The following is a 25,232-nucleotide window of genomic DNA, read 5'->3' as shown; positions in this document are numbered from 1 at the left end:
GTTCAGTGTTAAATCTTTCAATATTTAGCCTAAAGCAAGTTTTTATGCCCAACTTACAAAACTCTGAAAAGAAAAATTTATAAAGGAGATGCTGACAGACCTGAATTTTCATAAATGTATTCTCATTGCAGTCATCATAATTTCCTTTCCAGTGGTCATGTATAACAATGATTTACAAGTACAGGATCAAAGCCTTGACAGACTTTTCCGTAACTAAGAGTAGGAGTAATGAAGACATCATTTGCACCACAGTTGAGAAGTTTAACTGCTAAGTTGCTCATTAAAAAACCAGGGGCACAGGTTGAATCCGAATTTCCTAATTGTCTTGAACAATTTTATTTATTACAATCTCCCTTTGTCACATATCTACTATTGATTTGCCTCTTTTAAAACAAAGATCTTCAGTCTTATTCAAAAAAAATGCCGTTCAGATTTAGTGTACCTGTTCTCACTGTTCTGACTGGTCAGTAAAATTTTAAGATGGGTTCAACCACTTAAATAACCAACATAAATCTTCAAACTCTCTAGGATACAAAAGCAAACACTGCATGGATCAACAAACTTTACCATGTAGTAAAAAAAAAAAAAAAGGAAAAAAAAGAAAAAAGAAGGCTCTTCAATTGAACATTTGGTTTACCAAACAAAGCAGACATTATGTAACAACTGTGAAATTAGAACCAAATTCAACAGCATACTTCTCTCCAAATATATAAGACAAATTATATTATAGGAACCATCTGTGTGCTGAAGTACAAAGAAAGGCGCACAGAATTTTAGGATGACTGAGACTAGACAGAGTGAGATCTACTCAGCTTCCCTATAGAAATGTTAGGAAAGCGACGCATCACATTAATAGTATTTTGGAATTCAGTCCAAAACATTTCAATGGAAATAGCTTGTTCTGCTGAATTACACCTCTCCCCCAGACACTCAGCTGGGCCACATCATATGATCAGCCCAATAGTTGGCACACAAACAGCATGCCCCAAATCTCCTGAAAACATGCACCACTGCGTAGGCTGATCTATAACCCCCCTCTCATTGTAGAAGAGCTGTAATCCATCTTCCTGTAAGTGACAGCAGCTAGGAGTGGCTCTGAGGAGCTGCCTGATAGCCATGTACTTAAGAGTTTGAAAAAGCTGCCGACAGATTTCTTCAGGCATCCTTAGAAGTGCCTAAGTATACAGAGGAAGACTAAAAGTACCTGAGTAGCTAAAAATAAATAAAATAGGAAATTGGATGACTAACTTAATCACAATCCAGACAGCAGCCCATTGGCATCTTTAGATCTGAGAGGTATGGATATCTAAGTAACTTGCCGTAACTCAACCCATAACTCTCATCATCATCTTAGGTGAAATGAAAGTTCTAACACAGAAAAAGATATACAAACTCATGTCTGATTCCTTAAAAACACCTTAGTCAACCCAGTACCATTCCGGACCTTTCAGTTTTTTTCCAGTCTAATGTATAAACTATGAGGTTTCCTTGATGACTACTCATGTAGCAACAGCACATAGATTAGCTGCATACTCTATTAAGGGAACATCATTGTTATATCAGAAGAATGTTTTTTTTGTTTGTTTTATTTTTGTTTTTTACACTGTTGTGGTCTATCTAGATTAAGAGAAAACGTAACAGAAAGTGACAGGAAACACAGCCTGTCACAAATGACATAAAGCTAGCTCTAAAGGTGAACAAAAATTATATAAGAATCAAATCTCATCCTTTGCAGCTGCCACCTGAACAAAACACACTCAATAAAAACCATGCCAGAAATTCTCTTTTGTTCAAGGTAACCTGCCTCATGCTTTAAAAATAGGCCTAACAAGGTAGGGCCATGCAGCAGAGGCTGTCACAAACTATCAAGCCACTGAAAGGTGAGAAGAAATTGTTATTTTTAAAGCACTTTTCAGAAATCTAGACATTTGCTAGCGGACCAGCCAAAGCTGAATAAAACCCTGGAGGCAAAGCTTCTCTGTCCAAGCCTATAGAGGTACTGCTGCTGCACCTCCAGCTCCTGGCCCCATGCTGCTCAGGCGGGAACCTTTCACCACCCATGGGTGCTGGAGAGGATGTGGTAAATCAGGTTTGATCCCCTCCCACAGTGACTCACTGAAGTCTCCGGAACTGATAGGTAGGAACTTCAACAGTAAATGTGAGTGTATCACAAGTTCATAGGGAATTAACAATTTCCATGAAGAACAGCTAGGCATTCATCCTTCCTTTCTCCTCCCTGCTTTTTTCCAACAGACTCCCTTTCAGTCCCAAATAAGGACAGATAACTGATTAAGCATTTCTGAAAATATTAGATTCAAATATTATTACTGGAAATAATTAGGTAAATTTTCATATACATTTTTTTTTGAATTGAAAATGTTCATTACAAAGCAATTTTCTAAGTTAAATTACATCCAGAATTCAATTCAAACCCTATAAAATACTAACAGCTGTAGGGGGAAAGCACGGCTTGTACTAAAGTCCAGCAACATCATTTTCTATTGTAAGAGCTGCTGCAATTCACACTATCTGTATTGAAGATTGCCAACAGAATTCAGGTACAATGTCACTACTCATCCTAGATGTGCTTGACTTTGTACATCCTCACTCATCACGAAGCCTTACTCCCAAAGCAGAAGTCCAGCAGACTGTGTCACAGCTAGGTTCTTGATGTGACTAGCTACACCTGCCTCTCTAAAGCTTCCCAGTACCTTCAACAAGGTATTTCTTCAGCTCTTATCTTCAAGTAGCACTTAGTGTTGCCATATCTCAGTCAAACAGCTGTTAACTCCACAGATGAGTACATTTAACTTAATCTTAAGCGTCTTTCTCTTTTCCATATAAAAGCTATATCCAGAAAAGACCTGAGTATCCATATTCCCACTGCAATACTGCAGTGCACATGCACTTTCTGCTGGAGGTCTGACAGTGTACCAAAGGCACTGATTCAGTTTTCAAACTACTCCTCTGAGTTTTCCTAAAAGTAACAAGGACTGCACTAGTCAAATTCACTGATATACGTGCAGATGTGGCTACGTCTCTCCAACAGAAATTCTTCCACCAGTTTTCCCAGCGCCAGCACACTACCCCATCCTGCTGACAGACCTGCCCAAGCTCCAAAGCTGTTCCAACAGCTCAAACAGAGGTGAAGGGAGAAGCACTACGGCCTTTTCTCCGGACACCCCACTTGCTGAACAACTGTGCCACATGGCAGCTTTGAAGCTGATCAAGAGCTTGATTGTTAAAAGGATAATGGGCAAGAGCTGGAGGGCTGTGCAGACCATTGGTTGAGCACTCAGCTTACTCCAAGGACCTCTCATTGTCTTTCAGCCTACAATTTATATACAGGGATTTATGCAAAAGTGAGGACAGACAGCTTACCATCAGGAGGCATGCACAGAGACTGTGGACTTGATAAAACTTTGCAAGTATGCCACCATTATAGAATGTAACAAGGAAGAACAACCAGTCACAAATAACTAACACGTGGTTAAAATTTTTTCCAACATAAAAATAATTATTTGCTGACACCAGGCTTTTATTTTAAAAACAACAGGATATGGAATTCTTCAGATTAACAGGACAGTCACTCTGCTTCCCTGTTTTTGAGGACTTCTCCCTGTTTTTGAAGACTTGCCTGCTTCTTCTGTTTTAGAAGAAAAACTTCACACAACTACACACACCTTTCAGAATTTCTGCCTTCTCTCTTGCAAACACTATTATTGCTCGGAAACTAACCTCTATTCCAGGCTGCAAACAGTGCCCTGCCATCAGATTCCCTGACAGCCTGATCTCTAGAAATTATGCTACACAGAAATTCTGACTCTCCCAGTCAGCTACACCTGGCAAGTTCAATGAATAATCAGGCCAAGGTTTCTACCGGATAGAAGTACAGAAAAGTAGGAAAGTTCCCTTTCCTCCTCTCCCTAAGACACCCCAAAATGACAAAACCCTAAAACCACACCAAGAGAAGACCAACACACAGGTGAACACACCTGGGGTAGGTTTACCAAACACTTGTAGGCTGCTTTGTCTAACATCACCTTCTAAAAGAGGATACATGTCATAGAAGAAAATAGGTGAACTACAACTCAATATCCTCTAAAATTCAAATACAATATCCTCTAAAATTCAAATATATTAGGGGAGGGGGAAACAAACCAAAACCAAGACCAACAATAGCTTACTTACTAGACTGAGTGCTTTCCCTTCTCTTCTTCTTCCTCTCTAACTGATTCAATAAATAGCTCATGTTTTTTTTGGGGGGGGCTAACATACCAGTTAGGAGAGATGCTAAAACGCTGTTTTACTTTTCCTGGGGAGCTTAATGCTGCTGGAGCAAACAGGCTTTTGGTCGTGTTCATACCGACTGCACTGCTGATTACGGTGGTTTGGGTGTCTGAAAACAGAAGAAAACACTTGGGCTCTCTGGTCCCTCCCACAGGAGGCTGCTCCTGGGTCCCACCTTAGGACCACTCAAAGAAAGGAGTAGGGGAAAGGAATGCACCACTGCACTGCGACAAAATACTCCATGCTGTGGCCATCTCTAAATCAACACAGATTTATCCACCAGGAGAGGAATGCTAACTGACAAGGCCAAGGTTGTTTTAATGGATAGTGAGACTCTGGACAGAAGACTTGCACAACGTTGCGCATACACAGAAAAACTCTTTTAGGATGCTTCTCAGTGGAAAGGGGTGTATGTACCTATGTTTTAACTTATACTGCAAGACCAGTCTTTCCTCTGTCAACACCCAAGCCTGAGAGCCATTTGGGCACAGGTAATTATTCAGAAACCTCCCTGTCACAGGGGTGATGTTATTTCAGAACAGGGTAGCAATAATTGGGCAGTAACTGTCCAGAGCTTCCACATTCAAAGATAATTTCTTGAGTGAGAGCCTTGCAATTACTTCTTTTTGAAAAGCTGCCAAGTTATTCCCCAGGAATAGAGGCAGTGAGAATCTATAGCTATAACAAATCAAGGACCTCCATGCTCGATTTCACTAAGGCTGCTGTGTGTCAAAATCCAAGCCTTCCAAGCATCTCAAAGACACAGCGACTGCTGCCTTCTACAGAAAATAAATCACGTTTGTCCCACATGGCAGTTTTTCCGTAAGGAAGCAGACAATCCTCTCTGAAGTAATTTCAGAAATAGTTTTCTCCCATCCCCAAATTTACAAATCTGCATTTTAAGAAAAAATGATCCATACAACTGCTCATGGTGCAGATGTTGCAATCAAATGACTTAGCTTTTATCTCTTCGTGTATATATGGGGATAGAAAGTGCTACTGACTGCTTCTGACACTCCCAGTCAACTGTCTGAAGAGCAGCAGGGAACATAAAGCTGAGATTCAGTGATACCTCTGGGTCCTGCTCACAGATTTTGGTGAAACAGGTACAGGCAGAAACTTGCAGAACACATTTGTTCTAACAGATCCACAAAAAATACTGTGCTACACTCTGCCTTACTTCTGCTCTACAGAAATACCATTTTTCTTTGCATTGCCTAAAAACAATTTAATAATAAATGCCTGCATTGCTGTTACACAAACAAATCCAAAGCAATGCAGACAAACAGGAGATGCACAAAGACTTCAGCCTCCACCTGAAATTGCTGTGCATATCAAACTAGATCAACGTTATACACACATCCTTAATAAACCCCCTTTCCACACAGCAATATATACACAACTGGTGCAAATGTATAGCTCTTTGCTGTGTATGACAGCATGCCTGCTCGTCTGCTTTTAGACAAAACACATTCCTCTAATTTCTCCCCAGAGAAAACCTCTGAATTGCACTTGGAGATGGCTCAGGTATTAAAGCTTTACTGTCAAAACTGACAGGACAGTCTTTGCTAATTGGTGTGTCTGCGTTTGCTCTGTACTAGGTTCCTGTGATAGCTCTAAGAGCCACTAGACCAGTCATGTTTAAAATGCTGTGCCTTACTGAAACATGCTCAAATCTGCAGGAAAAGCTGGCAAAGAAAAACAAAACTAGGGAACAAAATAGACTGTGATATCCTTTAAAATTCAAATAAAATAGGAAGCCATAGTGTGCCCTACTCTGAATTAAAAAAAAAAATAATCTTGAAGTACTTTGGATAATCATGACTTGCAGCTTTTTCATTTCACATTAGTGAGAATGCATACATGACAAAGAATTTACGGATAATAATATTGCCAGAATAAACATCAACAGCTGCACAATACTATAAAAATCTTCATCTATTCTTGCTTTAAAAATATTATGACTGTGATAACAAGAACTCCAAAAGGAGGAGAAAAACAACAAGCCGTAACAACAACAAGCCATAACAACAGGCTTCCGTAACACCGGAGTCTGTGCCGCACAGTACACTCATCTGCTTTGTTTTCACTGTAATGTACAAAATCAATGCAACTGCATATTAAGAGGAAGGCAGAAGGACTGAAGAACAGCTTACTGGTACCATCACAGCATGCTGTAACTGTTTTAAAGCAATATCATAAGACATCAGACAGCTGCCTTTCTGCTCTGAAGCCTGGCTACGGGGAAAAGGAAACCACACAAAAATGCATAGGAGGGCCATGTAAACCATCAGCTTCTGAACACTATGTCCATCCCTGCTGTAGTGCCCTAGGCTACAACAGCACCCCACATACTTCATCAGGACTTAAATACCTTAACCTCTTCAGTAAGCACAGTGCCCATGATTTTACACCACAAGTCAGTTTACTTCTCAGTGAAAGGAAATCTCTCCCAAAGTCCCAAAACCCTATAAAGCAGCTGATACTTGGTTCTGTGTGGTTACTGCTTTGTAAACTGACAGTTAAGCTCAAATGCTTAAGTTCTATCAGATTTATACCGTTAGGATTTTTAGTCAAACACCCACCCCCAAGAATTTGGGTCAACTAGATGCTAGGAGAGAACTGAACACACTAAGCTTTGACCATGCTATGGACCAAATTTCTCCTTCCTTCTCCTGTCTCTCTAGCCATCACTACACAAACGGCATAGTGTCTTAAAACACAGCAGAACATGTTGCAAAGTGAGAGGCTTTTTTCCTCCCTTTGTGATCACACAGTCCCTGTTTAACAGGACAAAACAAAGAGGACATGAGCAGAATTCTCATTTCTGGCACGAAGAAAACCAAGCATGGAGAATTACAGCCATATGGGAATTTGTTTCTGTAATATCATTGAATCACAGAATGGTTTGGGTTGGAAGGGACCTTAAAGCCCACCCAGTTCCAACCCCCTGCCACGGGCAGGGACACCTCCCACCAGACCAGGTTGCTCAAAGCCCCACCCAGCCTGGCCTCGAGCACCTCCAGGGATGCAGCATACACAGCTTCTCTGGGCAGCCTGGTCCAGTGCCAAGTAATACACTGCCTAATAATTATGTAAAGAGGCTTTGATTACAGTAAAATTCAATGATACACACATTTCTAAAGGCACTGGAATTCCTAAATGATTACACAAGCCTTTCATGTTTATTCATCGAGTATTTAAAATACAGCAGAATATAAAATACAGCAGAATACAAAACATTTAACTAGTTTACTGGGAACAATCTACTATTCTCTTCTAACAAAACTGCTCAAGAAACGTCTCAAATTATGTCCAGTGCCTATGATTCTTTATTTTTAAATAGAGTTATTTGCTCAGCTTTACTTTACAAGTACAAAGTTTCAAATGCAAACATTTACTCTTTCTACTATATCCATTAACAGTAAAGAAAACTTCTGTTAGACACATGGTGGAGGGAGAAAATCTGCGCTAATGGATTAGATTTGTTCTGTTCTCAATTTCCAAGAGCACTTGCAACAAAACTTTAATAGAAAAGTCTATTTGCTGTTTTCAACTGCCTATGTTCATAACACAAAAATGCAAGCAGACTTAGCACTGTTTCAAATACATTTCTTTTCATTCCATCAATTCTTGTTGTATTTAAAGATAGTAAATATCGCGCAAAAATATTTTTGCACTGAAGGATCGGATTTCAAATATACCGTACCTTCTATTTTATCTCAGTATTGCTAAGTGCCTTTCTATGAACTGAGATGCCTGAAAATTTGAAGTGAATATGATTTTCAAGATGTTAAAAATTCGAGATAAAAAAACACAAACTTCAAGGAAGTCTTTTCATTATTTTCATTAGTCCTAAACAAGGTTTTGAGAAAAAAAAAAATGAAGTGTCTTAGTGAAGATTAAGAGGCAAAAGCTACACTATAAACACGGATTTTTCTTTCTTTTTCAACATTTACTGCAATTTCTACAGGTAACTCATTTCCACTAACATACAATTTCAACAGCAGGGAAAAAAGAGGGCACGAATCTATTTTTTTTTTACTGTGGTATAAAAACAATCACATGTAATGAAGTATTCTAAAGCCTTATTTGGAGAAACAAGTGCCACAAATACAAAACATGAAAAATGAAACACGAGGAGCTCACAGTTGATTTTTCAAGGAGTTCAACACATCCACTCCAAGTTAAAGTGCTTCCATGTCAACAAGACAGGCATCTATTTGAGAGATTATTTTCCAGGTAGATTAGCTACCAAAAATGAATCCAACAGGCAAAACAGAGCCTTCCATACCGGAAAAAAAAAATCTTAAGTCTCTTTCTACTCAGTTTTTCACCTGCAGCGAGTGCCTCTCATTTATAACTACCCAGCAGCTATAGATGAATATGGCAACTGCTGCATCTATAATTATTATGAGTAGCTACAGATAAAGGCAAACATATGGGCTGTTTTCTTGAATGTCTATTTGCCTTTTATGCATTTTAGACTTCGTGCTGGTGTGACAGGATTAACTGATCATTCTGTCAATGAACAGGTAGAGTCCACAACCCGAACAGACAACCCTTACCCTTTGAGTCATTTAAACTTGCCTGTGTTGCCACATTTAGTAGACGGAAATCCTACACGCTTGCGAAGTCTGGATGGCCCAGGAACCTGCTGCCTGCCCCTAGGGCTGCGTATCTGACCTGACGGCATCACTGGCCACCTCTCCTTGGGATGCAGGGAATGCCTGGGCCAAAGGCTCTAGCAGGGGAAACAGACCAACCTTTTGCAGGGACAGAAGCATGTTCCTCAATCCGAGCTCATGTTTTCATAGCCAGATTGCTTCATTCTGACTAAAGAAACACCTTGCCTCCTCTCTGCCCGGTCTTCTATGCTAGGTCCCCCTAGGTCCTTAGAAATGGTAAGACAGTGTGACAACCACCTTGGAAGTTTGACTGTTCGGATGTCCTCTGTGCTGGATTAGCGAGTGAGGGAGAAAGATATCTATGGATATGCATATACAAAGTGCATGTAGAGGAGTGACACACTTGGAAGTGTTTTGGACAGTGCTAACAGATTAGAACAATCGTGCCTATGTTACCAAAATCCTTACCTAGTTAAAATGAATTCTACAGAAAAAGATTATCATTTGTTTGTTTCCCTACATTTAAAATGAGCAATTTCCATATTCTCAGGGAACAATTGGTCTCATAACTCTGTTTCACAACAGTTGTCCGAAGAGTCAGCTTTTAGCACAAACCTTTGCCTGATGTGAGACAACAGCAGCATTTGATTGACATAGTAGGTAAAAAAAAACAAAGAGGAAAATTACCAAACTGTAGATCTCAACTTTCCCTGAAGACACAGCCAAAAGGAAGAGTTTGCTTCAATTGGAAAAAAATATAAAAGAGTAAAGGAAAAAAGTAGGAAGACAAATGGGATGCTTTTGAAGAGACGGATTTTGCAAAACCAAGTCCCTCCCCACTGAATTTTCAAGGTCTAGGCACAAAGAGCAGTTAAAGCTACAAATGGACCAAGTTCAACATACCTGTAGTTCTGCTCTTGACACTTATCCCCAATTCTCTTAGAGATTCACTAAAGTTTAAGAAACCTTTTTTCCTTACACCTCAGCCACTTCAAAGAAATATTTTATTTCAATCTCAAACCAAATAAAAGTCAGTAGCTTGAATTTCCCTTTATGCTTCCAGATTTTTAAGAAATACTGAGAAAGACAGACAACAATGCTTAGGTGCATTCCACCCGCACACGACCAGAAGAATAAAAACAAATTCCCCCCCCCTGTATTTCGATTACTGGCATTTGGTAACAGTACAGAATTTGAAACAAAAGGAAAACTGAATCTATCAAGTACATATTCATGAAAAAAATCACATGATTTTGAAAAGAAGCATGAATAAAGCATTATTACAAGTATTTCTGTGGATAAGACAGTGGTGTAGTGCAATATTGCTCTACTAAAAATAATGAAATAAGTTTCTAATTTAAGGCAATATTTCTCTACAAATCCTGCAGACATGACAGCGAGCAGAACTGAGAAAAGGAAGAATTTGAAGTGCTTTTTCTTTAAACAAAAAGCAACACTTTCAACTCTACTTTGAGTTTTAAAGGAAAAAGAAGCCTCGCTTCAGAAGTTTTAGCGTTCACAAGAGCGAGGGCACTAAGAGCACTCTGGTGCAGGCAGAGTGCAGGGAGATGATGTGCAAGCTTCCACATTTATCTCTGCTAATGCATTTCACATACCGCTCTGCAGCGCTACTAATATTCAAGCTGTGAGCCTCTTCAGCAGAAATGGCAAGTCACACCAAGCTGCGTGGTGGGTCTGTCATACAGATCGATGCCCACGAGGGTACACGGAAGACTGTCACTTCAGATTTGGCTTCAAATCCAACTTAAAATGCCTTTCTCATGACAGACACTCTTCATTTCCGACTCAACCCAGTGTGATTCAATTTTAACAGGAATACTTGCAGTACCAAGAAACGCAAAAAGCAAAAGCGTTTGTGAATTTTCCATTCACTGTCAGCAAGTTTAGTAGAAGATACAAAACTGAACAGTCAAAGACAAGTAATTTGAAGACTAAATAAATTACAACTTGTCACTTCATAATGCTTGTTTCCACATATAAAATTGCATTTCTATCTCTATTACTCTTTAAATAACCAAATTATAATTTCTGTAATTAAGAGGACAAATTGGGAAGTAAAAAATGCAAGACCAGACTATATAATGTGTAATCTTTCAATTGCCTTTTATGTATCAAGTTTCTCCTTGCTCTCAGTAGGCAGTATTAGAGTGGTTACTCGTATCTGGAACATCACATGAATTCCAGTAGTTCCATCTATCCAAAGTAGATTGTCTTTACCTGCTGATATTTAAGATTAAAAAAAAAAAAAGAAGTCATCAACTAAGTCTCTAACCATAATTGTACAGAAATTCTCTGCTTTTGAAGCAGACTCTCAAGCTTCTGGATTCATTTCTTCCTCCTTCTGGAAGAGAAATCTGCAAAGGAGCACTGCAGAGACCAGATACAGAAAGCGATCACAGAGACCTCTGTCCCTTGCTTCCAACAGTTCTCCACATGTGCATCAAGAAAAGGCAGCGCAACTCCTTGTGTGCCATGCCAGAATGTGACAACAGCATTTACCTGAACATCTCGCTGCATTTAAATGAACACAATTCTAGATTGTGTTAAGATGATAAAAGACAAGAACGTTTTCAAGCCCACTTTACAGATAGAGAAGCCTGTGTAGGAAAAATTTAAGCTGCATCTCTACCTGCACTAAATCAACACAAATCAGGTGCAGAAACAGAAGAACCAACTGCAAAAAACAAGCAAACAAAAACCTCACTATCACTCGATGTTAAAGCACTTGCCTAAAAATAGTCACACTGTTCCACACAATGAAGTTCAGAACGCTTGCTGCAGGACACAAATGTATGTATTTTACATACAGAACAGAAAGACTGCTGCCTCCCAAACCAGTCACTTGGCACTCCCTCCGTTAATGTAACATGAATTCATCTATTTCACATCTTCTGCAGATCTGTCATGCAGCAGTGTTACCCGACTTGCACTACGCAGTATTTTCAAAGAGAATTAATCCCGCTTCAGCATTAAAACTTGCTAGACCAAACTGAGCAAACCTGCATGCTTATCAAAAAGCTAAGAATAGTGTGCCTGTGCAAAAGCACTACAGTGGTGATATTTCAACAGCATACAAGCCTCTAATCCAAATTTCCTTGGACAATGATTTAAAGAACAGGTGCAGCCCAAGCATTTAGACAAAACCCTACCATCAAAAAATCTCAAAGGCAGTGCAACTCAAGCCAGTGAAACAAACTCGCTTACGGCAACACAGGAAGAAAATCTTTCCGATGTTGAAACAGATGTCACTGTACATTTTTCAGAACATGGCATTATCCACTGCTTTGTATGCTCGGCCCCACTGGATTTACATTATGTTTCGTGAACACACTATTAACTTCTTTATTCCAGCTATATCAAAGTTAAGTAGGAATAGCATCGTCTTTCTTAGAAGCTTCTATTTACATGAGAATTTACAGTAACCAATCCCCCTAATGTTCTGTTTTCTCCATAACAGAAGTAGTCTCATTCTATTAAAATGTCTCAATTACAGACAACCTGATACTGCCAAGATATAATTTCGATCAACATCAAACAGACATGCAAAGAAAGGGAATAGTGCAGCTAGTACATCCAGTGTGTAAAGCACAGTGAAGGTGATACCAGCTGCACAGTACTTAAATATAGTTAAGTTGCTCTTCTGATATAAATGCAAGTTAAATGACAGACAAGACTGAAGCTAACTACCTGTTTTCTGGTATAATCATTGCAAGGTTATTTATTTTTATTTTTTTTTTTTAAAGGGCAGCAAAAATAGCATATCAGCAATGCAAAAAAATCTGGTTGTCTGTCACTAGGGAGCATACCCTTTCACTTTACATTATGACCTGTGTGTACAAGCTGAACAGTACCCAATTATTTCTGTGTTACAGCAAAGATCCAATTGGATTGAAAATAAGGCCTAATCCTTTTCTGTATAGACAAAAGCAGTTTAGGCAAAACACAAGAAAATTCTTTATCCTGTGAGGTACCTACTGCCCTTTCCCCACTTTCTCTACAATCCTCTGCTTGTGGCAGTAGCATCCTGCTCAAAGTTTAACTAACACACAGAATTCACTTCTTTTAGTTTTGTTTAAATTACAAGAGAAATAAGAAATGAATAAGTATATTTCTGAACTGCAGTGTGGTGAGTGATATCAGCTACTTTGAAATGGTTAACTGAAATAGTAGGAGTAGAATAACTCTGACATTGTCAGAGTTCATTTTACTGTGGCTTTTTGTCCAATTTCTGCAAAATATTCAGCAGTTAAATCCAAGGTTTATTCTGCCATAAATGATCACTTAGATGAGCTGGAGACAAATATAACCAGCCTTGAAGCACAGCTGAGCATAGCACAGAACACCCAGCAACCTTGGATTTTCTTCGCCCCATGGGGATTGCCTGTGTTGGAGTTTGCAGGGATGGCAGGGCTACATGTTGTGGTCACAAGCTGTGGCAGCAATTTGCGTAAACCAAAGAAGCCAACTTTGTTGTAGCCTGGATAATTATAACTGTAAAGTCACAACGCTTGGAACAAGCTCTCTGCAAAACGGATGCATCCCACTTCTTGAATCATAAAACAAGCACTGAGCTCTGTACCACTGCAGCCACGCTAGTGGTAGTATCAAGCTAGCTCACTTAAAGCTGACTTTTATGAATGTAGATACATCTCCAGACTCAAAAAAGCCACCTGAACTAATAGAAAAGTGTGACAGCTTCCAGTTATAGGAAAGAAAGTCAAGCCATTAGTTTTATCCTTGCTCATATTCCAGGAAGTAAACAGAAGTCCAAATATTGCCACAAATCAAGTCCCAACCTGGGTGGCCCAGGGTCATTCACACATGCTGCAATATACCCTGATTTTGATCTCAGAGCTCATTTAATATTTTCTTACCTATATCCAGTTTTAAGAAAGCTCACTATTAAAAAAGGCTAAATGCACGTAAAACAGATGGCATTAACATTTTCCAATTTTAGAAGGAAAATTAGACTCCAGAGTCTTACGAGCTATGCTAATGTGATTCCCTGGGACAGACTCTAGTCCTATACTCAATTATAAGGAACAGTTGTAAAAGTTTCTTTAAAGTTCCTAAAAGCTATCAAATTATATTCATGCTCTAGACTAGATCTTTCATATGTAATTTGTCCTGTAGAATAGACAGTATATGCCTAGAAGAAAAGTACAGGGATAGGTCTACAAATCAAGTCCACTTTTTTGCCCTTAGAGATAGGATATTATTATCCATCATGCAGTCAGTCACAATAGCTTAAGAACTGGAAGGGATGGGACACTCTCACTTAACTCCTGTATCTGTCCATAGGTGACAATTCTATTGAAGAAACAGCAGATACAATTTTTAGCCCCTATAGTCTAAACCATAACCAAAAATTAAGTCACTCTCATTCTGAAAAGTGTACACTCCCCTCCCCAGTTACTTCTAACAGAAAAAATACTGTAGTCTTTAAGTTGAAAGAAATCCACATTCTACAGCTAAAATACTCCACAGACTCCCATTAAAGAGAAGAACGAGGAGACAGAGCGAACCTGTTTGCTTGTGAATCTAAAATTTAAACAAACATATCAACTGTTTTCTATCTTAAAAAAATAGAGGTCCTCTAAACAGAACTTCACTCACATAAGCAGTTCAAAGACAGTCAGAAGTTACGCCTTCAATTTCCTTCTTATGGATAATGAATGCATACACAGGCATGACATGAGCTCATATAGTCTTTAATCAAATTGGGGGACAATTACAGATACATTAATAGCAATTCAGCTAATTAAATACAGGTTTCAAGGGCTGCTTCTAACGCCTATCAGCTGGAGTCCAGCTGTCAGACAAAAACCACAATTCTCTCATAGGTCCTATCATATCTTCGAGTTCTTTAAGTCTGTCCTAGATCACCCGGAGCACATAAAATGGCACAAGGTCTATGTCTGACACTTAAATCACTCAAATAGTCTCACTGACCTCCACGTATCATCTGAAATAACTGTTTCTCAGTGTAAGAAGCTGACATTGAAACCAAAAATGTATTACATTGGAATCCAAATGATTCACCCTTGGTAGTGGACACAGATAATTTTGGACCCTTAAGAATCAGTAATAGCAGGAGTCATAGTAGAGTTGCAGGTATCACCACCCAAGAGGTTAAAGTCAAAAATGACCATCCCCCTCAAACATCATGTTACAGGCTCTATTATTAACCTGGTTTTGTCATAAAAGTAAAATATGATCAAGAAAGATATTTCTGAAAACTTGGTGTTATCTCAGTCTATTCTGTATGTTCTCTGCCATCAAAAAGCACACAGAAGTAATCTTTCATTTGCCAGAAACATGTTCTGATTCATGTAACCAATGAAACAATAGCAAAGGGTCCGTTTTAAGCGCATGGTCCTCTTTCTCTATTCTCTAACATGGTAACAAAAAGCACGTTTTAGGTACAAGAGAAGAGCAAAACCAATTCTATACATGCTCATTTCTCTAGTATTCAAGCCTGCTAAAGAAAGCCGAAGAACACCACAGTGAGAAACTTAAATCCTCAATAAGATTTTGCAAAAAATGAAGTAAAATACTCACCGTGCCTTGAGATTTATCTTTGACATCGTAGACTGTTAGTTTTATTTTAGTCTCCTCATAGATGGGGTACTCCGGTGGGAATGTCACACCAGTCAAAAACAGTGGATCTCTTGTTCCCTGCGTAACACAAGTAAATATTCAGTAAGGTAACAGCTGTGCAGTATGTACCATGCCATTAGGGGTGCACGTACAGAAACAGTGAGCTCCTTAAAAGTAGTTAGTTGTTCATCTCTCTCTGCTGTAGAAATCCCAGTGTTACCCAAAACGAATAACACACTGGACAACTTCAAAATTTTTTCACAGTTGAAAAGAATTTGAGTGCTTCTGAAACAGAGTTCAGCAGCACGCCATCAAACAGTTCAGTCTGCAGGTATCAATATCTGAAATAATGATCTCTAATAAGCAGTGTCCTGTGATACTTTCAGAAAGTATTTCAAGATATACATTAATTTAAACTCATAAATAACATTTTTTAATTGTTTTTGTGTAAACTAAGTCACAATAAAATGTCTATAGAAATGCTACAGAAACCGTGTATTACATTAAGGATACTGATTTTTTTGAGGGGTTACAATTCCTTTCTTTGGATAGTAATAGACTAAGACAATGTTCCTACGTTTTGTAACATTAGGATCACATCTGAAGGCTGTACTAAGAAGTTACTGTATCATAATTTCAAATATACAAACAATTAAATTGATCATGTAAAATCTTTGCCTGTAACTTCACATTCAATTATAACCAAAAAACCCTCCCAAAGGTTACTAGACTAGTATCCTTAAATTCTCTAATAAGTGAAATAAAGTTTTTAGCATGATGAACATAATTTCACTTGCCAAAAATAGCTTTCCTGTGCCCCTGCCTCCTCCTCCCCCAAAGCTTGACTATGAAAGAAGCCAAGAGCCTTGACAGAAATTGATGGGTTTACTCATGCCCTCAAACGCGTCCTGTATCAGGAGATCATGTTAGGAAATGCATGCACTTCTATAAAAAAAAAAAAAACACAACACTATTCTATCTTCCACAGAACATCATTCCAGACAGTCTGCAATGAAACGTACTGATCACATACAAGATATTTGAATTAAGCAGTTTCAGGACGGTTGGTGGCTGCAGCTATAACCATTTAATTAGTAGTTACATGGAATGAAGATCACAAAGAGCTCATGAAATATTCTCACTGTGTTTAAGTTAAAACAAGCCTTCGGTAAAGTAAGTTCAGGTGTGTATTTACAATAAGACTTCTCTGTTCTTAATGAATCTCTCCAGTAAATCAAGCAAGTTACACCTACATTGTCTGCTCAGACTTAAACAATTTTCCATGTAAACAGTTTTTGCTGTTTGTGACACTGATGAAACAGCCTGAGACAACTTGTGCTGTAATATGCAATTCAAGTTACTAATTATTTTATATGAATTCAAACGTAACATACACACTTTTCTAATAGTAGGCTAATATTTTTCAAGTTGCAAAAATGTCAACTTTCCAAAAGAGAAAAAATAAACCAAAAAACAAAGAATAAGACTACATAACGTGCCTACATTCTTCTGTAATTTAAAAATACATTCCATACACTTCACATTTAATTTAGCTTTATTTTGCATAGTCTTGCCCTTTCAAGAGCAACTACTCCCTGTTCAGTGTAGACCCATGCGTGAAGAAGCGGAGTATTTTCTGTGTCTCTGCTTGGAAAAACAGAGCTTTCATGAAAAGGCAAGTTCATTTCTAACTGTTTGTCCTGGTCAAATGCCAAGAACTACAGAACACTCCTAGGTATGCCCTGTTAACAGCCAGAGTGTGCTTGCCTTACTTAAGGCTATGCACTAACTTGCTTTATTTCTCATTCACTTTCTAAAGAAAAAAGCAAGCAATTCATTAATCAACATGTTAATTGGATAAGAAAGACTCTCACCTCCACGATTTCAGTGCTTGAATACCTCGTCAAAATGTGCTCTGCTGGATGTACCACTGAGACTTGTATAAACGTATTCAGCTTCCGATCACGGGTAGCAGCCACTAGACCCTTGCATGCTGGAGACAGTACAAAAGAAAAATAAAATACTCAAAAGAAAACTCTGGGAAAACTCTGCCACAGGCACAGGACAAAGCAGACCACACTAGCTCCAGATCAAATCTCCAGAGACAAGCCGATTTAACAGAGGAAGTACCTTGGAAGTAACTTACAGAAATAGGAAGTCACATGCTGCAGAACTCAACTGAGATTTCGTTTCCACTAAAAATACTCACAGCTTCTGCAAAGCTCCCTGCCAGAGGCTCATCAGCTCCAGTATATGAATGCGCGCGCACATACCCACACACTCGCACACGTTGGGATAGTGGGTAATTTTACATAAGCATTCATTTGATTTGCCTCAAAATCTTAGCAGCCTGAAATGATCATCTCTTTTCTGTCAATTCTCACAGTATATGGCCACTTGAAAGACATTCTAAACCAGTTAAATGCTATCAGTCATTAGACTGGTTTATATAGTCTGACACCACATTACCAAGTTTTTACTAGAACTAACAGAGAAAAAAATCTACATACCTAAAAGCAGACAGCAAAATAACCAACTCTTGCCAGTGACTGGCATATACATGAAAAGTGTAGTTGTACTCTGGCTATATGACATCACCATTAAAACTCATTTTACTTGATAAATATGGAGCAATCCCATTCTTGTTTAATAATCCGTTCTTAACCTGGACTTATAGTCATATAGGTCAAGTTCACTCAGACTAAAATACCTCAAAGTCTTCTAGAAGAAAAAAAAGAGGGGGGGGGGGGGAGGGGGAAGGGAGGAGGGTGAAAGCACCAAAGAAGAAAAAAGGAGGGGGAAGAAACAAAAGCACAATTAATTGCTTTGCATAGAGGACATGTACTAACAGGGCATTGGCTCAAAAGCAAAACCCATCCACCTTACATTCAGTAACGAACACACAACAGTGAATACTGCAACAAGATTTATCCAGTGTTTTCTGCATTGCGTAAAACTACTCTGGGATCCTAGAATCCTGGGGGAAGAAAAGAAAAGCCTATGGTTTCGGAGAGGCTAATTGTCAAGAAATAGCTAGGGACATTTTCTAGGAGTCACTGCCAACCAGGGGCTTCCTCAAGTACAGCTGACCTTTAACTTTCTAAAGGTGAGGCAGATTATCCTCACAGTAAGCAAACCTGGTCTGATGAGAAGGCAAGGAAATCTCTGATGCACACAAAAGGCCAACTCAGCTTGGTTTGTACTTTTTTTTCCCCCTTTGGGCTTGCACCTGCTGATTGAGAATTAAATAAAAAAAACTGTCCAAAGGTGTTTTTTTTTTTCCCTACTCTTCCATAATGGGTTTAAAAGAGAACAAGAAAACAGTTAAATCCAACCTTCCACTTAAATCTAACCTTCATGGAATATTTTGAAGTTTCTGCTTTCGCACAAATTTCCAATGAAATCTGTCGAGTCTCAAACCAACCTTATCATAATTTGGCGGTAAAAGTAGCATAACAATAAAGGTTTGTGCACGATGGAGTCTTCATGAAGTAGCACCAGACTTGAATAGCAAGCGATTCTTTACCTCTAAGGCTCACCATATTTTTGAAAATACTCTAAATATCAGTAACATCTGATAGGACCAGCAGAATTATTTCAGTATATTTACTAAAAAGCACTTAAAACACAAAAGGTTGGGCAGACACCTGCCACTTTGAACTATAGCCTTTCTGAAGCTCATCGCAAGACCTTGAAATGAGAGTCTGCCAGCAAACACACCTGGCATAATGAATTGGTACCAAATCATCAGAACTTCCACCTGCAGCCATTGGCACCTGAAATCCTGGTCTTACACCACCATCCAATCCTTAAATGGCTATTCCACTCTGTAATCCTGCTTTCAGAAGGCAGTGCATTAGGACGTGCTGTTTCAAAGGAACAACAAGAGAGCTGATGTTCACTACCAGAACCTGGAACACCAACAAACATTCAGTCAGATTTTCCACAGCCATCACAAAGAAAGGCTAGCAAGCTCACATTTCAGTGGACCTCCAAAGATGACAGGAATATATAAGAAGATAAACACAGAAAAAGCCAAACTTTGTGGGGAAAAAAAAAAAAATACAGAGGCTCTAGCAAGAACCCTACAGCTGAAGTCTTGTAAAAAGTACTAGTGCATGGTGAACAAAGGTAAATCCCTCAATAAATGAAAGCTTGATTTACCTGTGGGATATCTCAAAAACATTAACCAGATAGGACTAAGTTTTCTATCAGCCTATTTGTACAGGCTTTTATGCTTATGAAAAACTTTAAAAGATAGGAAGAAGGCTGTACTAAGTGGTCACCATCTTGGCAATATCTGAGCACAGGAGACCATTCATTTCTATGACTGTAAGGAAACCCAGTCAGTAAATCATTTCCTCGTAAACAGGCAGCCCAGCAACATGATCTGGAATTTTACTGGATACAGTTGACATGAAAATAATTCATCTGCATACCTCCAGTTGGGAGGATCAGTACAAAGTATCACAAGTCTCTAGGAGCCCCCAGTGCAGAAAGATAAATGAAATAAAATGAAACACTCATTTACTGTGCTGACAGTTATTTGTGCCTACTGTGACATGGGGCTACTGCTGCTCACAGCCACCCTTCAGTCAGAGAAGATCCTCAATAAGATTGTCACTGGCAGAGAACAGAAGATTTGGAGTGACACAGAATGTGTCAGTTTGGGCACTACAGCACATCACTTCCCTTAAAAATGCCCCGAATGACATGTTTAACAAAACGTAAGGGCTTCTTCTTAGCTGATACCAAAGAATAGGAGAAGTTTGTTGTATCTTACTCACATCCTGGTTAGTTATACAGCCCCGCTTGGAATTATTGCCCCTTGAACTATTTTACAGGCAGCACCTCTGACAATCTTAAGTCTTCCCAAAGAAACAGGCAACACTCTTTGCACAGGTTTAACATTACATGGCTGTGCAATAAAACACAAGCTGGACGCTCTGAATTTAAATAGATCTGTTGAATGTGACTGACAAGTTATTCAAAAAGTAACGGATGAAAATACAAACATGAAATGCAGAGCCAGGCTGTTTTCTTAACACAGTGAAAGCAGGTAACCTAACATTAATATACTTCACACTATAACCTACATCCAAGCAGACCATATACTTAGGTCACACTACTTTTCAATACTTCACTATGCTTGAATTAATTCTGGAAAAACTCATCAACAAAACTCAAGGAACTGAAGTGACAGCTTGTACTTACATGCCAAAGTTATATGAATCTACTCATTGTGACTGTTGACTCAGTGTGTAAAAGCCTGAGTCATCCATTCCCCTGGTGATCCCATCTCGGCTGAGCCTACCAGTGTACAACGAATGTTTAAGGAAGAACTGCATTAGGAATAATTTATGTTTTCGTATCAACAAAGAACAAGTTAGGCTAGCAGGAAGAAACCATTCCTCTATGTAACAAAGAAAAAGAAGGAAAAAGACAGCAAGGGAATCACTACATGTGGAACAAGATGCAAGGCTGAATGGAAACTGCATTCTGGAATACATTTTCAAATATATGTTTATGTATTGTGCAAAATGCTATGGTCTACGTATAAAACTGTCTTACCATTTAAAATACCTTAAATCATAAAACATTTAATCATTGGTATCATTCAACACTTATTTCTAAAGAATAAAAGCAAAGTGAATATTAGTTACTGTTTCATTTTCACTGCTGTAGCTGTTCTATGATTAAGGCTACAAAATTATTCACAAATCCCAGTAAACAAGTGCTCCTTCTCTACCACTCATGCCTATACATTGTCACGCACGCTCTGCTACCACGCATACAAGCTGCGTGTGCAGTAAACACAAGCTGGGTAAGAAGATGTTTACTTCCTGACTTCTACCCTGTGCAATATTTCCCTGATATCCCTCACGCAAGTCCTTCATGATGCACACTACATGCTGCTAGCTGCATTCTTCATCCTTCTCCACCTGTGTGCACAACGCATGCAAAGACAACACGAGGGAATAAGTGGTTACTGCTTGGCCAGAACCGAACTATGCTGCAAGCAGCAGAACCTTGCTTCATGTTTTTAGTGACAAAGACATGGTGGAGGGAGAATTTTCTGAAAACGTTACTGGTATAGAACAGAGAACAGGGGAGAAAGTCTAAAAAATATATACTAAAGGAGAAAGGGAGCACTAAAGGAGAAATAGTCTGGAAATTACTCAGCTACCTTCCCTGAAACTACAATGATTCTGACCAGGTGTTCAACATGGCTCCAAGCAGTGAGTCCACTGGAGCCAGAAGAAATGAATCTGGCAGAGAAATGCGCAGATGCAGCATCTCCCAGAACTGAAAAAGCTCCAGCAGCTGGAACAAGCTACGTGGGCAGAGACAAAGACAGACATACTCTGCTCGGAGTTGTTTGGGAGAGAAGCCAAGGACTAGACCAAAAATTGGGAAATAGCATTGACTTTGCAATGTTTGTACATGTTGGACAGTGGGGGAAATAACAACACATTGGTGAACGTCTTACCAATCTAGGGATTCACAGAGTCCGTGTATTATCCAACATTGTAATTAGTGAGGTAGCTTTTTCTCTAACCAGTGGCAGAAACAACCCAATTTTCCATGACTTCATTCCTTCCCATTTTCCAAACCCAGACAGATGCCAAGGGGCTGCCAAGGGAGAGGAATTAACCACTATCCCCGTTTTCTCCACAGCATGCTATTTTGTATGCACTTGGAACAGAAGATCAGCAGGATCTGAAGATAAGTGGCATGGGAGAAGCCTGTGTCTCACATAGACATATATATGTGAACATCATGTTCAATTATTTTTTTTCCATTTCACTGGTATTACAGCCGCATTACTATCCCAAAGCAACTTAGTTTATAAATAGTAACGTACAGCCTGTCTTTATAGACTAATTAACTGAGGTGCAGCGATTCCTTAGTGGGCAAAAGGACACATTAACTAAGAGCACTGCACAATCAGACTTGTGCAACGTGTAACAGTGAAGTGTACATTTTATTTTCCTCCACCCCGGGGGTGGTATAAGAGAAGAATGCCTGCAAAGCCGCTGCTCCAGCCTCCACTGAACACACACCGCTAACCAAGGTTGGTGAGAAGATACCTCCAGCCAGGCACACAAAGGTTTCAGAATAATCCCAGAATAATCCAATTTCTGAATCTACAGGAAAACTTTGGCCATATTTGATTTAGGATTGTAAAGGCAACTGCAAGAGGGAAAAGAACAGGAGAGAAATGCGTCCTCTGTACCTCAAAACATGCCTGAAAGCAACCGAGGCAAGTGTTTGAGGACTGCTATTAACTCAGAATGGTGTTAATGACCACCTCATCAGCTAGTGTCCCACAATTAGTTTGTTTTTTTTTTTTTTCGTAATCATAAATACTACTAACTGGTTATCCGGTTTATGTGCCAGCAACAATGCTTCAGTTTACTGGTGGGTAAGAACACCTCTACCTAGGGATTAGAAAGAACAGACACCCACACTACGAAGAAGTTACTCCCACAGCAATTTGCCATGTGGACTCCCAGTGAAATTCACAGCATAACCCTGAGTATTAAGGAAGGAGTGTCTATAGAAATGAAGATGGTATTTGGATCATGCATTCAAGTAGAGCTCCATTGATTTTTACCTAAAAAAAAAAAGCTCTAAGATCACATTTCCTGTCTCTGGGAGTGAGAGCCTTGTGTATGAAAATAAAACACCTATCTGTTCTCTGCAATGTACAGCTGGTTCCTAAAGTAACCTAGCTGCATCACAAGGAAATGCACATACATAATACAGTTAAGTATCCTTCATGGATGCTTGTAATTAACAGTGGGAATAAAATTTCTACCAACAGTCCAAGGAAAAAAGATGATGAGAAAGTTGTATTAGACAAAACAAAGATATCTATGAAATTTCTACAAATACAGGTTTAAAAAAATCAAAACAATATTAGCAATACTCACTGTAAGTAATATCTCACTATGCTATGTAGAAAAACATCAACCATTACCCACCTAATTTGCAGCTTATTGAATACAATTATTCAGGAATCATTGAAATAAGATAGAATCAAGGGCTGCTGGGAGAAAGCGCTGTATGCTGATAGGATAAGTGATCATGCCCAGGAGTCAAGATGCAAGCTGTACTCAAGCCATTTGCATAGGAAATGATAAGACCGGTTGGAATTATCACTGAATACCTGAAGTGTTGAATTTCAGGACAAGATCTGCCCACTCCGGGTTTTGCAGTACTAGAGAAATGTCAGTTTGTATTTTGTGTTTTACTCTAAGTTTCATGGTGGAATAGAGCATCAAGTATGGAACTTTTGAACCGTATCCTACTTTCTCCAAAAAGCTAAAATAAATGCCAGGGCTTAGACCATAACTTCACACTGCTGATACCAGCAGCAATAATAGTCATTTCCTGAGCGTGGGTTTCAATTCTTCTGACGTGTTAGAGCAGGCCTTTTTTCATACTCCTTCCTTACCATTCAGCCTAGACAACTCCAGTTATTTATAGAGCATAATCATCATAGATGCAAGAAACTCAGGAATCTGGCTGACTGGATCAACGTACAGCTCACAGGCGTTGTATTGTCACTGAAGAAGGGAGAGCGTGATTACTTGTGTTAACCACCCATTCTGTGCGACTTACATTTGGGTCGTGCAGTTAATCCGTTACTAACTTGTTAGATGATCTGCTCCAACACACACACTGCTAGCAATCGCACACCTCCAGCTGGATTTACAGTCGTTTGTAACTGACTTCTGCTACCTCTGTGTTCTAGACTCATCTACACACTGGCAAGGTCACAGAAGTCATTTTCTAGCTTTGCTCAGAACAGCTGGTTTCTTAAGTCATGAAGCAGAGAATAAACTGCTCTGGATCTGTATTTTTCATCACCTTTAACTTTGGAAACTCAAGAGTACCTTTTTCATACAGTGCCATATTCAGTTATAAAAGCGTAATTGTTTCAAAAAATATTACATTTCCTTATTAAGCACACTGTGCATATAACAGTATAGTTCTCAAATGCTGTAGTAGTCTAGAGCCAGCAAAGCAGAGTTTTTTCTCATGTTTTAGGTTTTTAGTTATCATCTATACCTTCTGTCCAAAGCTATTCTGATCACGGCACAGTCTATTAACAGTGTTTTTGCTCTGCCCTGAAGGTGACTTCAGTTCTCTGGTGATAGTAATGAGGAAAGGGGAAAAAAAATGCTTGAAGACAAAAAAAATTGCTATGCATAACTACATTCCGAAGTATATTTCATATCAAAATCTATTTTGATAAGAATCCACTGCTATTCTAAGGCTGAAATTTATTTTGGCATTGTTGGCATTTTAGAATGCCACAGAAATGTTCAAATGTCTGGGAAACAGAGTTAAATACCACTTCCCCTTTCACCTTTTCCCAATATTGTCATATCAAGTATCTAATTAAGTTTAAAAAAAAAAAAGTAAACTTGCTGTAATTTCAGATTTCCCACTATCCTAAAAATAGTGATTACAAGTTTAAGCACCAGCTGAAGCATTAGAAGAACAGCAAATAATACAGAGACTTCCTTTTTTATTTTAACTATGAATTTCTTTATACTGTAAGCTCACAGCAAGTGTCTCTAACCTGTTACAACTTCTCCCAGATTTTGTAAATAAAATAGATTCTGCTCATTCCTAACTTTCTCCATCTTCGCAGAAATTTATAAATTCACAAAAATATAT

The 25,232-nt window shown here is 38.9% G+C and overlaps 1 protein-coding gene across 25 annotated transcripts in view; it reads right to left on the bottom strand.

Annotated features, from left to right (window-relative positions):
* The window catches only part of INPP4B (inositol polyphosphate-4-phosphatase type II B), a 361,482-nt gene that overhangs the window by 202,639 nt on the left and 133,611 nt on the right, over window positions 1–25,232 (bottom strand). For all 25 annotated transcript variants that reach the window (XR_014583909.1, XM_083834868.1, XM_083834859.1 and 22 more), the window contains 2 exons: window positions 17,414–17,532; window positions 15,501–15,617 (listed from right to left, as the gene is read on the bottom strand). Coding sequence is in view for 24 of the 25 variants with exons in the window: in XM_083834868.1 (XP_083690994.1) it covers window positions 15,501–15,617; window positions 17,414–17,532 (236 nt within the window). In the remaining variant the exon portion in view is untranslated. The remainder of the gene's footprint in view (window positions 1–15,500; window positions 15,618–17,413; window positions 17,533–25,232) is intronic.

Source organism: Anser anser, assembly GCF_964211835.1.
Source record: "Anser anser genome assembly, chromosome: 4".
In the NCBI taxonomy this organism is placed as follows: Eukaryota; Metazoa; Chordata; class Aves; order Anseriformes; family Anatidae; genus Anser; species Anser anser.
The sequence above is the reverse complement of the archived record's forward strand: the minus strand, read 5'-3'. Positions and strand labels throughout refer to the sequence as shown.